The sequence below is a fragment of the Setaria italica genome, chromosome VI (genome assembly GCF_000263155.2).
Source record: "Setaria italica strain Yugu1 chromosome VI, Setaria_italica_v2.0, whole genome shotgun sequence".
Taxonomy (NCBI): Eukaryota; Viridiplantae; Streptophyta; class Magnoliopsida; order Poales; family Poaceae; genus Setaria; species Setaria italica.
Genome location: NC_028455.1, coordinates 3,220,788 through 3,241,052, shown reverse-complemented (window position 1 = coordinate 3,241,052; position 20,265 = coordinate 3,220,788). Strand labels below are relative to the sequence as shown.

The following is a 20,265-nucleotide window of genomic DNA, read 5'->3' as shown; positions in this document are numbered from 1 at the left end:
CGCATGCATGGTCCAGGCTGATCAACAGTTCAAAACCGCGTACCTAGGATTAGGCTTACCTGTCTCAAAAATAGTAAGAGGTGAAGAACTGACCCGGTCATTTTTTTTGGAGTGGTTGATCTCAGACATGGGTAACGAACTATAAATCCATCATGCATGTTGATTAAAAAAAATGTAGGAAAAAAGATTCAACACAAGGGTTTGAGAACTCATGTGTTTAGGATAAGAAGCCCACATCCTAACCAGTTGAACTAGAGTGTAGTTTGTTGCACACTCCTCGGAATAATTATACTTGTTTCTCGTTCGAAACGCCAGGAGGGAAAATTGCTCGGCGCCATTCATGATGGCGCCAAGCTTGGCGCCAAGATCCACGGCGCCAAGCGCCATTCATGATGGCGCCAAGCTTGGCGCCAAGATCCACGGCGCCGAGGCTTGGCGCCAGTGTGGATGGCGCCAAGCCCCCGCCACGTCAGATTCCACATCAGCAGCTGCGCATGGACCTTGGCGCCAGGATGCCTGGCGTCGAGATGTGTAAGCTTGGCGTCAGCGTGGATGGCGCCAAGCTAAGGGTCCATTTTTGGAATTGGTTCCCCCAGTAGCATATTTGTGAGAATATTTCGCAAAAAGAGCTTTAAAAAAAAAGATGGTTGTGCCGTTGCCCCAAAGGGACGACGGGCCGCACAGCCTATTCGGACCCAGTTCGTCGGGAAACACAGCCCAATTTCTAATGCGCCGAAGGCCCAGTAAGTGACCAGTAGCACATAAACAGCCCGTTTCAGCCCAGATCATGAACTGGGTCGGGCTCCTCGCGACCTGACCCCACCAGCCGGTCCATCGAGGTCAACAACTCACTCCAGAAGACTGCTAATCTTATTCTAATATTTTCTTTAGAAAAAAATAAAAAAACAAATTCAACGGTTCCTGAACATTCCTAATTCTTTAAGCCGGTCACCGCATATATTTTCGTGTTCGCCTTTCTCCACCAGCGCTCCCCCCCCCCCGATCGCGATTCCCGCGCGCTGAGCTGCCCTTTCCCGCGCTCGCGAGCAGACCAGCCTTCCCGCGCGGCCTCTTCCCGCGCGCGCAGCGGCAGCGGTGGGGCGAGGGGCGACAGCGCCGCGGGGCGAGGGGCGGCGGTCCTCCCCACTCCGGCGCGCCCCCTCCGGCCCATTCCTCTCCTCCCGGGCCCGGCGCCGGTTCCAGGCGGCGGCGGCCATCTCCAGCCCCCTCCTCTCCCGGCGGCGGCCCTCCCCACTCCGGCGCGCCCCTTTCCGGCCCATTCCTCTCCTCCCGACGCCGGTTCCAGGAGGCGGCGGCGGCCATCTCCAACCCCCTCCTCTCCCGGCGCGTAGGAACCGACGTGTGGCTTTCCGTGGTTCTCCCGTTGACTCCGCTGGCTCGAACCGCGCGCAGGAGGCCGACGTGCGCGCGCTCGGCGGCTGCTTGCGCTTCTGGCGCACCACCTGCGACGCCGACTGCGTCTGGGAGCACCTCTTCCGCTGCCGCTGGCCGGCCGCCGCGGCGGAAGTGGCGGTGGCGTCCCGTGTGCAGGTAGGTAAAGAGGGACCAAGTTGAGCTCTTGATGTAGCCATATTCGGATCATGTAGTCATCATAGCTCAATTTCACCGGAATTTTGTTAGTCATACTAGCTCAATTTCATCAGAATTCGAACCTCGAGCTGTACATCTTCGGGGCTTCTAGTATCAATGTATCATCCTGCCTTTAGGCTCGTACTGGAATTTTATCTGTCATGCTAATTGATAACAAGGAAAGTTTTCATATACTTGATCTGAGATTAATATTAGTACTATTTCTTTTTTATGCCAATCAGAAAACTGTTGTTCACTGCAATACAAGTTCTTCTTGAATTTTCTACTGAAAAAGTGACCCTCACCTTTATGTTCTTAAGTCTTAACAAATGGGAGAATGGGCAATAATCAAATATACTTACCCTTGGTTTCTGCTAGATTGTAGTGCATGTGTAGATTTAGGTTCTCAATGTACCTAGAACTATTATTTGGAACAATGACACGTACGTCCTGCTATCCATGTGCATTATTCTTCACTTAACGCAGTGGCATGTTCCCTCCAACCTTATTGTTCATGATGTGCTGATTATGAATGCTATACCATCTCTTTTTCCTGAATTGGCTCATAAGTCATAACTTACAGTTAATGTTTAAGTCTTCATCTTTGGTTCAAAATATTACACATTTAACTGATTCTGTGAATAAGAATTTTCATCATTTGAGCATAAAACTACAAGAATTAGTTCCTAGTCCATTTTAAGGCTCAACTTTTTAGTGGACACAGTTGGCCCTCCAAGCTTCATCTCCTTCACTTTCTGTGAGGTTAGAGACAGAGATATAGAAGAGTGATTGGTTCTGCATGCAAGTCAGTAGCAGGCTACCGGAACCAAAATATGGAGCAGAGCAATACCTGCCTACTGCAAGTCTATGGTTCTCTTTAGGGTACATTTTGGATGTTTTCAAGGTTTAATGTATTCCTGATCGTGACGCAACTATTGGCTCGCCCGGACGGCTTCGGCTGCACACCAACAGTAGTACACAAACACACCAACAGTACACAAACGCAAGAAGAGGAGGGAGAGAGAAATAATTCAGCAGGCAGCGGAAGCAGCACGAGCGCGAAGCGGAAGCAGCAACAGCGAGCGAGGTGTATGTATTTCAGTAGAGGATGAGCTCCATGGCACAAACCTGATCGTGACCTCCTGGTGATGTGGGTTCCTGCCGGCGTGAAAAATCCTTCGGCGACGTGAGCTCCTGGCCGCGCCGCTGGAGATCACGAGGGGGAGGTGGGCAGGTGGGCAGCTCAACTAATGGTCCCAATACGATGACATGATGTGTTTTGAAATATTGAGGAGCTAGTTTTTAGCGTTCATCTGTGGGCTGATATGTTTTTTGGGGAAATTTTTTTTAGCATAGCTCCCAATACCTCGTTTTGGGGAAGAATTTTTTTGGGAACTATTCGAGGTGCTGCACCACCGAACCCACCCCGATCAGCCCTCCACTCTGCTCCCCGTCTCCTCCCTCCTCCAATTCCCCAGCGCACTTCCTCGGAAGCATTCCGACTTCCCGAGTGCCATTGCGCATTCCATTTCTTCGATGATGTTCCTTTTCTGAGTTCCCGGCGAGCAGTAACCAGTAAGTGATGCGATCCTCCTCTCGCTACTGTTGCTTTTTATTTCCTGAATTTTTGGGGGGAACGAATTGCTTGCCTGGTGTTGTTTGTGTCTGCGAATGGGCGGGCACTGCAGTAGCTGGTGTTCTTGTTCGTTTTGGGCCAGAAAGTTGCAGTCTTCGCTTGGGGAGTAGTGGTGCGGGGAATGCTAGGTATTGGCTACCGTTTTAGTTGCTTGCGGCTCTGCGGGCTTAGAAGTTGCAAGAAATTGGAGCGGCAGGGCGCGTGTTAGTGTTGTGGAGAACAGGTGTTACCTTTCGATAGCAAGCAAGAGGTCGTGGGATCAATTCTCGGACCCAGCAATTTTGGGAGAACTAAAAGTTTTTTTTTGGGTCTTTCTCTTAATGATCAATGCATGCACATCTGCACCTACTGTTTGTTTGTCTGTGCGAATTGTTTTTCTGATATGTCCAGCACTCCAGCCGTCTGTAGAGATATTGCCGCTCCTGCATTGTGTGAAGCATTTCCTTTTCTGGTTGGAATCAAGGTTGCATCTTAACTACGCCCTGTCAAGAAAGCTGATAATGTCGTATTGTTATCTGCAGTTATGGACCTGTTGGATGAGCATATCAGTGATGATACGCAAGCAGGGGCTGCTTCTATTGGTCAATCCAGATTCAGAAATAAGATAGCTAAGCTGTGGGATGATTACAAGCCTGTGTGCGAAAACGGAGTGGTTGATAGAGTGGAATGCCGATACTGCCATGTTCACTTGAGCTGTCAAAGTGACTCTTTGTATCAACACCAGGAAATCTGCCCAGGGAAGGAGAGATTGGCTACAAGCCAGCAGCAACAGGATGCAGAGTTTTGATATGGTATGCTTTTAGTTACTGAGTAACTCTTACGCAATAGGATAAATTTGAACTTAAATAGCCACAGTTGTAGAGTTATGATCCTGCTTGATGATTTCTTTAGATTTTGTTTCCTTTGGTGGGGATTTCTAGTATTTTCCTCTTCATTTGCAATTAGTATGGAAATTATGAACCTTGTATAATTTGTTTGTATTATGCCCAGCACTTAGTTATTTGCACAATGACTGTCATATGGTGGAATAAAAATATAGAAAGTACAATGTTTCAACATATTAACCCTACATTAATGTTGCAAAAGAGATCAAGTGTTTGGTATATAGTTGGTTGGCGTACATGGTAAATTTGGACAATTATTGCAAAGTGGAGGGGCATAAATTAGATTCTACACAGCTCATGGTTCAGTTACAATGATTGATATACTAATTTTTGCTGTTGGTCGGTTTGTATGGTGTAAATTTGGGTGTGCTATTCGCACATTTTATGTCCTTCATATAATATGCATAATTTTCTGGATGAATTATTCAATGTTTATGCATATTACTGGTGAATGATGTAGATCTTCTGGACTACATTCTTACAGATTCATATGGTGGCATTAACTTGGTAGCTCATAGTGACAACAAAAAAATCAGGTCAATGGTATGGAAAGATTTTATACCATTATATGTTGAGGGGAGGATCCAGGAAGCTGCATGCGTCCATTGCCACAAGCGACTCAGTGTGGATAAAAGTAGAAGACAACTAAACTGACATAGTCAGACTTGTCCAGCCCATGGTAGAACTAGCGTAAATCTTCAGAAAAGAGTTTTTTCCCAGTCCAGTGAACCAAGTTCCAAGTCTAGGCTTCAGGATGAGCTTTCACCTGCCTTGACAAATGGTATGGTTCAGATTGCAAAGTATGCTAGCAAGTTCCTCAAGGGCATCACATCGGGTTTCCTTATCAGCTTATTTGTGGACTCCTCATGGAGCTGAGGCCTCAGTGAAGTATCTCTGTTTGACAGTGCATTTTATTGATTCAGACTGGAAACTTCAAAGGAGAATCATCAAGTTTGGTCTGTTTCAGCCACTCACTAATTTGGATAGGATGATACAATTTAGTGAGGTTACTATACTAGATTCTGAGAGTGGGCCATTTAACATCATATGGGAAGCTATAAGAGACTGGAATCTTGATCAGAAGCTTTTCAGCTTGACATGTGTCAGCGAAATTAGAAACGATGAGCGTACCTCAAAGCTCAAGGACTTCCTCGGTCAAAGGAAATGCCTTCCTATTGGAGGTGAGTTATACAATATTGCTTGCGTGGATGATGTGCTTAACAACATTGTTTCAAAGGGGCAACCACTGCTTCATCTCGTTGCTGATATACTAGAGAGATTTATTCAGGTACATATGTCCACAGCGCTTACTCAAGAGCTACTTATAGAAGTAGTTACGCATATGGGATTGAAATGCCCCCAAGAAGATGCAAAGTGGTGGCACAAAATTTACTTTGGGCTCGAAGTTGTGTTGCATTTCAAGAAAACATTTTCCTCTCAAGATTTCTTATCTGCAGAAGACACTAAAACTGTTGAGTCTGCTTGCAAGATATTAAGGGCTTTTTATCATGCCATTGAAGTAGTTTCGGGTCCTGTCTGTTCCACAGCAAATAGGTACTTCAATGAACTGTGGATAATTAGGACAACCTTGGAAGAAGAATCATCTACAAATCATACTGAACTTGCTGGCTTGGTTTGGGAGATGCAGGAAGCATTCGACGAGTATTGGCAGAATTCATACTTGTGGTTGTCAGTACCTGTTGTTCTTGATCCCAGATTCAAACTTACTCTTATCGAGTTCTGTCTGAAACAAGCTTTTGGCACTGACACAGCAAAGTGTGTGTCTGCTGTACGTGATACAATCCGGGAGCTGTTGCTTGAATATTGCAGTGCATTAGATAAACCAAGTGTTGAGATATCAAATTCTGTTGTTCAAGTGGGTGGATTTTACAGGGATACATTGGAAGATTGGGATAAATACATTTATGAGCAGACAAGGACCCTAGCGTTGATAGAACTTAAGAACTACCTTGAAGATGGACTTGTTCCAAGGAAGGATGATTTTGATATTCTGAACTGGTGGATGAGTAATCCTACAAGTTATCCAATCCTCTCAATTGTGGCACGTGACGTCCTGGCAATTCCTGCTTCTGCTATGCATGGTGAGGCAGCATTAAGCAGCGAGGGACCGGTGATTCATAAGCAATGGAGCACATTGAATATCAAAACAATTGAGGCTCTCGTATGTATGCGAGATTGGATTAAATAGAATGGTAAAGTCTTCATTTTGGTTGTTCTATTGGTTTCCTTAGTTGCTTATATAAGGTTGTAAATCATGTGTTTGTGTTTTTGGCGGGCAGCCTATATTTTGTATTTTAATTATCAACTTTTCTTTATAGTGCACAATTGAAATGTAACACTTGCACCGCATTATTATTCAGTATTATCTAGACAATTACTAGCAATTGGACTGTCACAGCATCTGTTCTTATTTGATAGTTACTGATAATAAGCAACAGTGGATCAACCAGATCTATAGTAACTTGCGTAGGAAGGTTATTCTCTACTAACAATATTTAAACTGCATCTAAAAGAGAAGAACAATATTAACTACTGAGACTTCTTGTCCCATGCGATTGCATTTACTTAGATGACATGTGCCTACATAAGTAATATACATCAGAGTTGCAGATCAGAGTTGCAGCTAGTTATCAGGTAGGTACAGTGTGATAAGGATAAGGACTTTTCATAGGACTCACCTTCAAGTCCGGTGCAATTTACTCATAACATATTCTTTTTTATATATTCACATTCTTTTCTATATATGTTAAATAATACGTAATCTCTTCATCTTTATTGAGGATCTTCATATTATGGTATGGCAAGTTTAGCTTGGCTAGACTAAAAGTTTTGAGGGTAGAAAATAAGTTTTTGTTACTTTAATGAATTGAAATGCGATGTTGACATGCGATGGCTAGACTAAAAGTTTTGAGAGTAGAAAATAAGTTTTTGTTACTTTAATGAATTGAAATGCGATGTTGACATGCGATGTTGACATGCGGTGCGCAGCGCGGTTGACATGCGATGTTGTCCAGCCGTCGGGCCGGGCCGCCGCTGCAGCATCGCGCGTCAACATCCAGATGTACTCCGTGAGGCTGGGCCCACGCGCTGTCCTTGACGCCAGTGAGCTGCAGGCGACGACACGACGGCAGCGCGCGCCGCCGGATGGGAGTGGATCCCTAGGTGGGTATTCTCTACCTCTTCTCTTATAGTGCACCCTTCTCTACCTCTTCTCTTATAGTGCACCCTTCTCTACCTCTTCGTACCTTCAACAACTACATATGATATGCGTTAATATGAGGGGACGGTGGGGCCGCGCAGGCGTATAAATGGCCCTCCCGGGCCTCCCCGACCCCAACCATCTCGCTCCTCGCCTCCTCCGGCTCCCCCGTCCGCTGCGCACCGCCCAGATCCTTCTCCTCCTCCTCCCGCTGCATTCTTCGCCTCTTCGGCAACGCTTCCCTCCCCGGTGCAGCGGTGCCTCGCCTGCTCGCTCGACGGCCCTCTCCAATTAAGCAGGGGACTGCGGTGCCACGCGGCCGACGATGACCACTCCGGGCACCACGGCGATGTTCGCCGGCCTCGCCATCTTGCTGTTCTCCGTCAGCGCCGGATTCAACTCCGGCGCCGGCGGATTCGGCTTGCTACTCTGCTTCGCGGGGGTTCTCGCCGGCGCCAACATCATCGTAGTCGGCATCCGGATCTCCGACGCCGCCCTGACGCCCGTCGTCCCGGCAGTGTTGGCCGAGGCGCGTGCTCTCGCAGAGTTCCTTGGTCGCAACCTCGGCGTCGTGGGGCTCGTGATGGCTTCCTGCGCCGTCACGGCGATCTCCGGCGAAGCAGGCCAGGTGCTCTGCTTCGGCATGTTTGCTCTGCTCCTCCTCGGCCTCTCCCTGATCAGCGTTGGGATTCTTGGCCTCTCCCAGATGCATTGATGCAGTAACGACCTCCAATGGAAGAATCACAATCACCACACCCTGTCTCTCGTACACTTACTACTACTGCTACTGTGTGCTTGCTGATGTAGAATCATTCTCATGCCGTGTGGGCTCAAATAATGAAGCTGCGCAACTATAGTCCAAGTGTCCTTTCCTCTGGCCATGTAATGCAGTACTCTCTCTTCTGAGAGATGATGTAAGACAGTACTGTCTGTGAGCAATACTCTCTTCTGGCCATGTAATGCAATCCTATCAGAGTACTACCACTTTGTGTTACTCAGTATGGTTTGGCTATCAGTACTACCACTTTTTGTCATGTAGCATGAGAGAACTGAACAGCTTCCACCGGGTGGCATGACTCTTTACTGATTTTGGTTCCTCGTTCCACCGGCATGACTCTCTTGGATAGTACTGTTGTCATCACATTTATACGCCTGCGGATAGTACTGTTGATTCCATGCTGTTCGGAACTTCGGATAGTAGTGTTGTCAGCACAGTTGAACTCTCTTGGATATCCTACTATCCATCATCTTTCAACTGGTTCACCAGACGACTCACAAGAGGTGCCAAGGCGGTGAAGTCTGATTGCTGGCTTCACCGGCAAGCTGAGAGAGTCAGGTGGACGCCGTGGACAACCCCAAGACGGCAAGTGGGTCGCCGTCAACCCGCAGTCCGGCGCGCTCATCATCAACATCGGCGACCAGCTGCAGGTGATCAATTATCTCCTCAACATCCATTTCAGTGACTTGAGGCCTGCGAACGAACTCACTCCAGCAGAACAAAGCTTAAAATCTGTGTTGGATCATGCGTGCAGGCGCTGAGCAACGGGCAGTACCCCGGCGCCCCGCACCCCGGCGCGCTGATCATCGGCATCAGCGACATGCTGCTGCAGGTAATTAAATTGTCTCCAAGTCTTTTGAGAATCCTTTTTAACTTGTGTTCCTGATCGTGTAGATTCGCATTGAAAAGTCCGCGGGTGCTGAGCCAAGAAGGCGTCCGGTGAAGACGACGGGCTGGGGAACGGGCACCGTCTATGCTGGGGATCGTGGCCGCATCCTCAGCCGTCCACGCCGTCGCCGTTGGCGCCGTCACCCGGTGGTGGCTTTCGGACTGGCCGTCGTCATGTTCGCCGGCGTCTCCATGGTGATGGTCGGTTTTCTCTGAGCCTAGGATAGGCGGCTCTGGAAATTCTGTTCTACTGTCGTCGTTGTTATTGCTTAGTTTCTTACTCAGAGCTTCTCCAAAAGCCACTGGTCCGAGAATGTAAGCAGACTCGTCTATTTGATAGCCTAGACTTTTTTTTCGCTAGGCTGATGATTTGAATAAATCCAAAGGATGAGCTGTTTGAAATACGCACTAGTTGTATGTTTGAAATACGCACTAGTTGTATGTTTATTCTAGTTCATACAAATGTCTACTTATTTTAGGATAGCTTGAAATTGCAATCATAAGGCACATAAGTACTACTCCATCCTTAGGAGAAGACAAACTGAGATTTGTCTTAAGAGATTGGAGTATCAACTCCTCTCATATTCTACTATTTTTCTTATAATATCAAATTTTCAATTTTTTGTTTGAGTATATTATTATTTGTACATATCTTTTATTTGCATCATGTTATTTTTCTGATGTTCAGTATTTCATTCATTATTTATAATCATTTGCTCATCGTGTTATTTTATTTGTTCGTATTAGATAATTATTTATTCTAGTTATTCAAGTATTTATTCACTATGATCAAAATTAATATTTTATATTAGAAAATGGTTATAAAATTTTTTATCCAAACATAGTCAACTGTGATCTTGTTTTCAAGATTTTGTCAAAAGAAATACAGTGGTGCAATCGAAATCAAATTTGGATGTTTGGTTTATGATTTTTGATTTTTTTAATTTCAAAAATTTCATGCATGTGGGTATTCGTTTTTGTTCTGCAAGTTCGTATAATTTGTTCAATACGTATGATTGTTTTGTTCCATAAGTTTCGTAGAATTTGTTCCACGTGTATTTCGCAAAAAATATGCAACCTTAATTTAAAAAAATATGAATAAAAAATGCATCAAAATATAGTCAAGTGGGATCTTGTTGTGAAGATTTTATTATAAGAAACACAATCGTGTAAGCTATAAATCTTACACCGATCATCAAAATTAAATTCCGATTGCACTATTGGATTTTTGACAATAAAAGCTTTACAACAAGATCCTAATTGACTATACTTGGACGAACGTTTTTATTCATATTTTTTAATCAAGGTAGCATATTCTATGAGACATATAACGTGGAATAAATTATACAAACCCGTGGAAAAAAATCATACGCATAGAACAAAATATACGAACTCAAAAAATATATTTAATTTTTTGTTCGCAAAAATAGTTATTTGTTCGTGGTATTGAAGCATTTGTTCGCAGTATTCATAACTAAATAATCCGTATCTTAAAAATATTTTTTAAAAATATTCTCCAAACACAATCAAGTGGGGTCTTATTTTGAACATCTTGCTATAAAAAATTTAATGGTACAATCGAAATTTGATTTGAAGGTCCGGTTCAAGAGTTATGACTTTTTTAGTTTTCGGACTCTCTTACACGTGAATGACATTACCAACTCTAGTGAGTTTTTACCCCGCTCAATTCTTTCAACGGCACAGCCTAATAATCATCACGTGGCCTACCAATCAGGCTGCAGACCAGCCGCAGAAGATGACAACGGTTTATCTGTCATCTTCTGTGATGCATAACTGCACCCCAGACAGAGTGGGCCTCAACTGGAGGGTACTACTCTTACCTGAGCTACTCATTACTTCTCTAGCTTATTCAGTCTCACCATGGCCAAATGGTCCCCAAGTTGGAGGCTAATTCAGGATGCCAAGAGCTCGGCAGCTTTCGATGTTGTCATGGAGAGTTTTCTCTATAGGCCTGGAGCTCCACCCTAGCTTCTCAAGCTTCTCCGTGTTACACCTGGTGCTGTTTTCTGTTTCCACAAAGCTGCAAGCCATTGCATTGCAACTGACAAGGATATTGTAAGCAAGCATTTGAATAATCTAGCAAAACATATAGTGTTTCTTTTTTTTATGCAGAGATAAAATCAGACCAAATCACTTGCTGAGAAAAGGAACATACTTTTTTGATAGTTGTTCGTTGGGTATGAATTCTTTAATATGTTTACAATATCGGAGACTCTTATTGGTGCTGAACTACAAAGGTACCTTCCAGACGCCTTTGGGTTTTCATAAGCCAACAGAAGAGCATCAGCAACATCACGAACATCCACAAAATGCTCAAACTTATGTTCGACGGACTCCTCCTCATCTGTTGCAGTAGAGAAGGTAGTGTTTGTTTCAATAGACAGAGCACCAAACTCAAATACTAGGATGATCGATTGATATGCTTCATTGTTTTCTATTCAAAACAAGCAACAGAGAGGTACTACCTTAATGGCTTAATATATGCACTTTTTAGTTAAAATATAAAAGCTATATGATCATTTCGAAAAGGAAAAGGAAAAATCTCAACCCAAACTATCGCTGTAACTTTAGCGAAATACTTTATGCAGGAACCATTTGTTACAACTTACAACCAATTGTTTTTTGGCTGAGTGAGGCATGACTGCATCAGTCAAGTGATTAGAGTCCTTTCGTCTAGTTGTTGTAAATAATAAGTTTTATGTCATCCTATTTTTCTCTTTTCTCGGCTCGCTACTAAATGACTAAATAGAAACAATTGAACCATATCCACCTTTGATATAATTGAGAAATATTTTAACGCTTGTGCTAATTGAAGATTGCATCAATGGTCCGATGACCAATGTTGGGCAAACAGTTACAACATCCAGTCCAGTTTTTGCTACATAAGCAAAGGCCTCACGCTCTGCCAATGTTTTAGAAAGGAAATACCATCCAAATTCCTACAAGAACAAAAACAAGGACAACATTATTTTTATATGATCCAGACAAAAATCGTATCTGCCTATTCTTCCAGGATAGAAGCAGTCAAGTCATTGATGGAAGGATATTACATCATGCAAAAGCTATTAACCAAGTGTTGATAATGCATTCACATTTCAGAAAAGAAAAATCAAAGTGAAACAAATAAACGTAGAATGCATGAAGAGGACATGCTATTAGCACCTGATAAAGAGACAAAACATGCTCAGTGCCATCTGAACATTAGCACAAAAAGATTTCAGCAGCTACTCCTGTTGGAGTTGTTCCAAATTCACTCCAGGATAAAGGCCGACCTTCCCGACCCTTAACACTCAGGGTCGGGCGAGGCGGAGAATCTCCCGACCCCGGGACTCGGGGTCGAGCGAGGCGGAGCGTCTCCCGACCCCTGGACTTTGGGGTCGGGCGAGTCGGAGCGTCTCCCGACCCCAGGACTCGGGGTCGGGCGAGTCGGAGATCGACCCTCAAGGGGTCAGGCGCATCCGACCCCAGGCTTGAGGTCGGGCGAGGCGGAGTCCCAGGCGCATCCGACTCCAGGACGAAGGACTCAAGGTCGGACGAGGAGGAGTTCCATCCTTGCACGGGACCAAGAGTCCGTACAGCTCAATACCCCTGTCTAGGGTTTCGGTTCTATATATACATACACCCTTGCTAGGGTTTTAGAGATAGGACGACAGAAGAGAAAGAGATTATCAGATTCTCTTGTAAGCCGCCATAGGCGTGTAACCCTAAACCCTTGAGATAGTGAGATTGTTGCCGGCTGGTGCCCGTGGTTTTTCCCCTTCACATTGAAGGGGTTTTCCACGTAAATTGTGTGTCTCCTTTTGTGGTTTGATTCTTTACTTCATATTCCATACGCCGTTCATAACAAGAGGTACCAGAGCCTTGGTTGCTGTTTGGTTTCATGTCGACGTCGATGAAGTTTGATCTACCGCTGCTGAACTACGACACATTCATATTTGCATTAACAGAAATTGGTTTAGCTCGTATAAGCCTGTGCAAAAAGGGGATGTTGTGCGGATGGGAGATAATAGCCCGTGTGATATTGTGGGGATTGGATCAGTTCAGGTCAAGACTCATGATGGCATGACACGCACTCTGAAAAACGACAGGTACATACCAGGGATGTGCAGAAATCTTATTTCATTGAGCACGCTTGATGCAAAAGGTTACAAATATTCTGGTTCGGATGGTGTTCTGAAGGTATCAAGAGGTAATCTTGTCTGCTTGAAAGGTGATCTCAATTCTGCAAAGTTATATGTCCTTAGAGGGTGTACTTTACCTGGTTCTGATTCCGCTGTTGCTGCTGTTACTAATGAGGAACCTAGTAAAACTAACCTTTGGCATATGCGTCTGGGACATATGAGTCACCATGGTATGGCAGAATTGATAAGGAGAAACCTACTGGATGGCTGCACTTCGAGTAAAATGAAGTTTTGTGAGCACTGTATTTTCGGGAAGCATAAAAGGGTACGTTTCAACACTTCTGTTCACACCACTAAAGGTACTCTTGATTATATTCATGCTGATTTATGGGGTCCTTCCCGTAAGTCCTCGCTTGGTGGTGCTCGTTACATGCTCACAATTATTGATGACTACTCTAGAAGGGTTTGGCCTTATTTTCTGAAACAGAAAGATGATACCTTTGCTGCTTTTAAGGACTGGAAAGTCATGATTGAAAGACAAACTGAAAGGAAGGTGAAATTGCTTCGTACTGATAATGGTGGAGAATTTTGTTCGCGTGAATTTAATGATTATTGCAGATCAGAAGGCATTGTAAGGCATCACACCATACCCCATACTCCACAACAGAATGGTGTGGCTGAACGCATGAACAGATCCATCATATCCAAGGCTCGTTGCATGCTGTCTAATGCCAGGATGAGCAAGCGTTTTTGGGCTGAAGCTGCTAATACTGCCTGTTACTTGATCAACAGGTCGCCTTCTATTCCACTAAATAAAAGAACTCCCATTGAGGTATGGTCTGGTACGCATGCTGATTACTCACAGCTGAAAGTTTTTGGATGCACTGCATATGCTCATGTTGATAATGGAAAATTAGAGCCTAGAGCTGTTAAATGTCTTTTCCTTGGTTATGGCTCGGGTGTCAAAGGCTATAAATTGTGGAACTCGGAAACAGGAAAGACCTTTATGAGCAGAAGTGTTATTTTCAATGAATCTATGATGTTTACTGACAGCTTGTCATCAGATCAAGTTCCAGACAAAGAACTGCAGCGCATGCGCATGCAGGTGGAGAACGCTCGTGATGATGCTGATAACCCCGACCCCTTGGTCTCGGGGTCGGATACGCCAGACCCCTTGGCTCCAGGGTCGGCTGATGCTCAAGCGCCAGACCCCTTGGCTCCGGGGTCGGATGTTGCTGCGCCAGACCCCTTGACGGCGGGGTCGGATGTTGCTGATGCGCCAGACCCCTCAGTCTCGGGGTCGGCTGATGCTCATGATGATGTCCAGCAAACTCCAGAGGAGGAACTACCCATTGCTCACCGCAAGTCCAAAAGGACAGTTGCCCCTCCTAACCGTCTCATTGAAGAGTGTAATTTGTCTTACCATGCTTTGAGTTGTGCTGAACAGGTGGAGAATGTTCATGAGCCAGCAACCTATAAAGAAGCTATTCATTGTGGCGATACTGAAAATTGGATTTCGGCTATGCATGAGGATATGCAATCTCTTGAGAAGAACAGTACATAGGAACTTGTACCTTTGCCTAAGAATAAGAAGGCCATCCGCTGCAAATGGATCTTCAAAAGAAAGGAGGGTTTATCTCCAAGTGAGCCTCCAAAGTATAAGGCAAGGTTAGTTGCTAAAGGCTACAGCCAAATTCCGGGTGTTGACTACAATGATGTGTTCTCTCCAGTGGTAAAACACAGTTCAATTCGCACTTTCCTTAGTGTTGTTGCTTCACATGATCTTGAGCTTGAGCAGTTAGATGTGAAGACTGCGTTTTTGCATGGAGAACTCGAGGAGGACATATACATGGACCAACCAGAAGGTTTCATAGTGCCTAGCAAGGAGAAATATGTGTGCAAGTTGAAGAGATCCTTGTATGGTTTGAAACAGTCCCCTCGACAGTGGAACAAGAGGTTTGATTCATTTATGTTATCACACAGTTTTAAAAGATCTAAGTATGATAGCTGTGTTTATATCAAGCATGTTAATGGATCACCTATATACTTGCTGATATATGTTGATGATATGCTGATTGCTGCCAAGAGTAAGACTGAAATAAATAAGTTAAAGAAGCTATTGAGTAGCGGTTTTGATATGAAAGATCTTGGTAGTGCTAAGAAAATTCTTGGTATGGAAATTAGTAGAGACCGAAATTCTGGTTTGTTATTTCTTAGTCAACAAAATTATATCAAGAAAGTTCTTCAGCGTTTCAACATGCAAGATGCTAAGGCTGTAAGTACTCCTATTGCACCTCACTTCAAGTTGTCTGCTGCTCAGTGTCCTAGTACAGATGCAGAGGTCAAATACATGTCAAAGATTCCTTATTCTAGTGCTGTTGGGTCCTTGATGTATGCCATGGTTTGCTCTCGCCCAGATTTGTCATATGCTATGAGTCTTGTTAGTAGATATATGTCTAATCCCGGCAAAGAACATTGGAGGGCAGTTCAGTGGATTTTCAGATACCTCAAAGGCACAGCAAATTCCTGTTTAAAGTTTGGAAGAACTGATGAGGGTCTTGTTGGCTATGTGGACTCAGATTATGCTGCTGATCTGGACAGGCGAAGAGCACTCACAGGCTATGTGTTTACTGTTGGCAGTTGTGCTGTGAGTTGGAAGGCTACTTTACAGTCGGTTGTTGCTCTGTCTACTACTGAAGCAGAATATATGGCGATTTGTGAAGCGTGCAAAGAATTGATTTGGCTGAAAGGTTTGTACGCTGAGCTTTGTGGAGTTGAATCTTGCATAAGTTTGCACTGTGACAGTCAAAGTGCAATTTACCTCACTAAAGATCAAATGTTCCATGAAAGAACTAAGCACATTGATATCAAGTATCATTTTGTGCGTGATGTGATTGAAGAAGGTAAGCTGAAGGTATGCAAGATCAGTACTCATGATAATCCTGCGGATATGATGACAAAGCCTGTTCCTATTACTAAGTTTGAGCTGTGCTCAGGCTTAGTTGGTTTAATTGGATAGTCCAAGAGACTATTGTTGGCACCAGTGGTTTTTTTCCTGTCTTTATTCTGTTCAGGATGAAGGGTTGATGATACAAGATGAATTTGTCTCAAGGTGGAGTTTGTTGGAGTTGTTCCAAATTCACTCCAGGATAAAGGCCGACCTTCCCGACCCTTAACACTCAGGGTCGGGCGAGGCGGAGAATCTCCCGACCCCGGGACTCGGGGCCGAGCGAGGCGGAGCGTCTCCCGACCCCTGGACTTTGGGGTCGGGCGAGTCGGAGCGTCTCCCGACCCCAGGACTCGGGGTCGGGCGAGTCGGAGATCGACCCTCAAGGGGTCAGGCGCATCCGACCCCAGGCTTGAGGTCGGGCGAGGCGGAGTCCCAGGCGCATCCGACTCCAGGACGAAGGACTCAAGGTCGGACGAGGAGGAGTTCCATCCTTGCACGGGACCAAGAGTCCGTACAGCTCAATACCCCTGTCTAGGGTTTCGGTTCTATATATACATACACCCTTGCTAGGGTTTTAGAGATAGGACGACAGAAGAGAAAGAGATTATCAGATTCTCTTGTAAGCCGCCATAGGCGTGTAACCCTAAACCCTTGAGATAGTGAGATTGTTGCCGGCTGGTGCCCGTGGTTTTTCCCCTTCACATTGAAGGGGTTTTCCACGTAAATCGTGTGTCTCCTTTTGTGGTTTGATTCTTTACTTCATATTCCATACGCCGTTCATAACAACTCCTGCGCTACGTTGCTTGCATGACCTACTATGATATACCTGATGCTTTCTGCAGTACTCCTCATCTGACCAGCTATCTTCGTTGAAGGCGATGCCCTTGGGCCAGGGATTGAAACCCACGGCAACAAATGAAAATACCACCACAACTCGCTTAACTTTTGCCTCGTAGCAAGCTTTCAACACATTCAGTGTGCCAGTTACAGTAGCAGCTAAGACATCTGCCTGCAACGCGGATTGTAAAAGGTAGTCTCAGGAGGTAATAGAACACCATAACTACTAGTTATTTCTAACAAATTGACAAGTACTACCCCGGTCCATCAATATATAAGATGTATTTTGATTGTGGCTCCTAATTTCTGGTATAATATATGGTCACTTGCTACAAAATCAACACCATCTTAAAACTACTTTGAGTGCAAATCTGTTGTTTTAGTTTTTATACACTAAAATGTAAATAATTTGATAAATTGTTGGTTAAATTTGACTTTTCCCTAGTCAAAAACTCAAAATATGCGTTATATTGGTAGATAGAGGAAGTACTAAGTATGTACTTAGTGTACTTGAAGAAGACAAAAACTGGTGCTCCTCTATCTACCTTTATAAGACGTATTTTAGTTTCGCTAGAACAAAGACTTTTACCAACATTTACTCTATTAATACATAATTTTGTATCACAAGTTGATGTTATTAGATTTGTATTAAAATACTTACTTATGTTATAAGTTTATATCACATAAATTACATATTAGCAGAGTAATTGTTGGCAAAAGATTTGTCCTAAAGAAATAAAATATGTTTTGTAAAAAATAAATAGAGGGAGAATAAGACTGGTATCACCCACAAAGAGCTAGAAAGCCTGGTTTGATTAGTAACACTGATATCCTATTTCATATATTTTGCATTGGAAGGAGGAGCAGACACATGGAAATATCATCAAAAGAACAACATATACACAGAAAACTTATGTGCGGCTAGTAAATGAACCAAACAAATCAAACACGATTAAATGACCATTTCAAGCGATTCTAAAGCTTTCACCTAGTTTATCAAAACAAAACAATCGTGCAGAAATTACATACTCTTAGCGTGCCAATTGATGATGTCGAAAAAAAATCAGCTTAAATTGTTTTGTAGGAGTTTATTTTCAAATCATATTTTTCCAAAAAATTTGAATCCGAAAAGGTTTCTACGAAGCTAGCTCTACACCCCCTGCCTAAAAAAAGTCCTTACGATGTTGTACACTTATCAGGAAAAAAGAGAAACAATGTACAGAAACTAATAAGAAAAAAAAAGAAAACATAGTACTACTGTGTTGCACTGTAGTATAAAGTCAAAACGCAAACCGAGGCACAAAATGAATGGGGAAGAGAGGAAGCCGGTGAAGCAAAAAAAATAACTTCCCCAGCTCCGACTCCGACTTTGGCACGTGCTAGATGCACTACAGTGCTGAAACCGAAGCCGGCTAAAGCGGTGCCAAACAAGCCCTAAGTTGTTTCACCTCAGGGTTGGGACATGGGCCGGACGGCACAGGGCTGGCTACATGGAAGACACCATCACAGCCGGCGATTGCCGACGCCACGCTGCCGTACTCCAGTACGTCAGCCTTGACCAACCGAAGCCTCTCCCCGGCACCTTCCAGCGCCATGAGATGAGCATTCTCGCCACCACCTACACACCGAATGTTTCATGCTGGAATTAGTGTATCCAGTGCCTTGTCAACTGCTTGCAGAATCCAGGGCCCTGTTTTGCCATCAGAAGCTTCCCGGCAGGGAGCAAGGCCGGCGGCGAGGGTGTGGTTACGTTACGTACTGGGATCGCGCACGGTGCCGCGGACGGCGTAGTGGCCGGTGGAGAGGAGGAGCTTGACGAGCCACGACGCCACGAACCCTCCCGCGCCGGTCACGCACACCGTGCTCCTCGCCGGCGCCGCCATGCTTTTTCTCCCTCTGCTCAGTCCGTTGCTCTCCGGCCGTCTCAATGCCCGGCTGACTCCTGCCGTCTTGCGTCCAGACTGAAGAGCGATGCAGCCGTTGTGTATTTGGGTTTAGAATAGCCTTCAGCACTCTTCGTTTCTGGTAATTGTTCTTTTTGAACGAACTGCTTAGGCGCATGTACAGCCATCAAATTAAAGCAGACGTCACGTACGTGCCAAAATCATGCTTAGCACATGGTGCTAAAATAGTTAGGCATGGGCAGTAATGTACTGCCGTATGTACTGGGGTACCTTCCAAATACATTATTCCTTGAAAATATTCCATTCAATACGGATGCCCTGTTACCTCTCGCTCACCATGCTTAACCTTGGCCCTATGATGAAAGTAAAGAAAGATTTGAAAATGTGTTGCTGTACAAGCTACTGAGTCCTGCTTGACTGCTCCAATCCCTTCAGCAGCATCAGAGAGCCACCGACATTATTTTTACGAGCTTTTTTACGGTGCACGATACTACCTGGTGGTAGTATAAAGTATAACTTATTTTTAGTATGAGTAAAATTGTAATTAGCACAACATATATTATTCGGGGATTTTTTTTCTACACGGCATTTTCCCACTCGGCTGCTGCCACCGCCCGCACACAGAGCCCGTCCATCTGACAGCGCTCGGCCGCCGCCACCACCCGCAGGCCGTGGCGCCCGTCAATCTCCCAACAATGTCATTTTACATATTTTCAATCATACCACTATACTATCCATACTACTCATGCATACTATCTATACTACAGCTTAAGGTTTCAGTAGTATACAATTAATCTCAACCGTCGGATCCTGTAAGTCCTTTTCGAACAGTAGTATAAGATAGTATTGTGTACCGTAAAAAAGCTCTTTTTTTACAGCTCAAATTTCATGAAAAAGTTCTTTTCAGCCATCTCCAAAAAATGAATCCTACTCAGCACCCAAAAAAAGCCTGAAGGCTAACCTGAAATATTTTCAGATAGCAAGTTTGTGGGCACATAAGTATCATCAAATATGTTGTGTCTGGCCATAAAGCCCATGTCAGCAATCAGGAAGTGCACATTTGGCCTGGAAACTGACCTGCCAATTGGATTTGTTCTTGAAAACTCTGAATTGGCAGTTCAACTCTGTACTCACAAATTTACAACACACAACAAGTAATCCTCATAGAATACTGCATGCTCTGCAGCCTAAAAGCCTAGAGACGACTCTGAAACGATGGCGTTCTGAATCTCAACATGTGCACTACCTCGCACCGTGCAGTCGACACAAACAGTTTGCATGTTTGCCTGTCAACACAAACAGTTTGCTAGTAGCCAAAGCTGGCAAAGGTGTCCCAGCCTGGATGGATGCTCAGTTCAGGATGCCCAAACCTCGGTAGCATTCGACGCTCTCCCGGATGGTTTCCTCCATAGGCCTGTAGGTCCACCCTAGCTTCC

At 44.5% G+C, this 20,265-nt stretch overlaps 4 protein-coding genes across 4 annotated transcripts in view; 3 read left to right on the top strand and 1 right to left on the bottom strand.

The window, feature by feature from the left end:
- The window catches only part of LOC111257637 (zinc finger BED domain-containing protein RICESLEEPER 1-like), a 6,409-nt gene extending 4,682 nt beyond the window's left edge, over positions 1–1,727 (top strand). The window contains exons 3-4 of the mRNA XM_022827601.1: positions 1,414–1,551; positions 1,665–1,727. Of these exons, the coding sequence (XP_022683336.1) occupies positions 1,414–1,551; positions 1,665–1,727 (201 nt within the window). The remainder of the gene's footprint in view (positions 1–1,413; positions 1,552–1,664) is intronic.
- On the top strand, positions 1,417–6,473 carry LOC105914541 (zinc finger BED domain-containing protein RICESLEEPER 2). The gene is made up of 3 exons (XM_012846752.2): positions 1,417–1,551; positions 3,748–4,017; positions 4,595–6,473. The coding sequence occupies exon 3, from the start codon at positions 4,889–4,891 to the stop codon at positions 6,317–6,319; it is 1,431 nt and encodes a 476-aa protein (XP_012702206.1). The 5' UTR covers positions 1,417–1,551; positions 3,748–4,017; positions 4,595–4,888; the 3' UTR covers positions 6,320–6,473.
- Positions 6,474–7,499: 1,026 nt separating this feature from the next.
- LOC111257536 lies at positions 7,500–8,334 on the top strand. Its single transcript, XM_022827295.1, has one exon. The coding sequence runs from the start codon at positions 7,656–7,658 to the stop codon at positions 8,043–8,045; it is 390 nt and encodes a 129-aa protein (XP_022683030.1). The 5' UTR covers positions 7,500–7,655; the 3' UTR covers positions 8,046–8,334.
- Positions 8,335–10,604: 2,270 nt separating this feature from the next.
- On the bottom strand, positions 10,605–18,915 carry LOC101760192 (tetraketide alpha-pyrone reductase 1). The gene is made up of 6 exons (XM_022827474.1): positions 18,685–18,915; positions 18,374–18,543; positions 16,915–17,097; positions 11,788–11,956; positions 11,169–11,361; positions 10,605–11,037 (listed from the first exon to the last, which is right to left on the bottom strand). Exons 1-6 carry the CDS (start codon positions 18,806–18,808, stop codon positions 10,905–10,907), a joined length of 972 nt encoding a protein of 323 aa, XP_022683209.1. The 5' UTR covers positions 18,809–18,915; the 3' UTR covers positions 10,605–10,904.
- Positions 18,916–20,265: the final 1,350 nt, after the last annotated feature.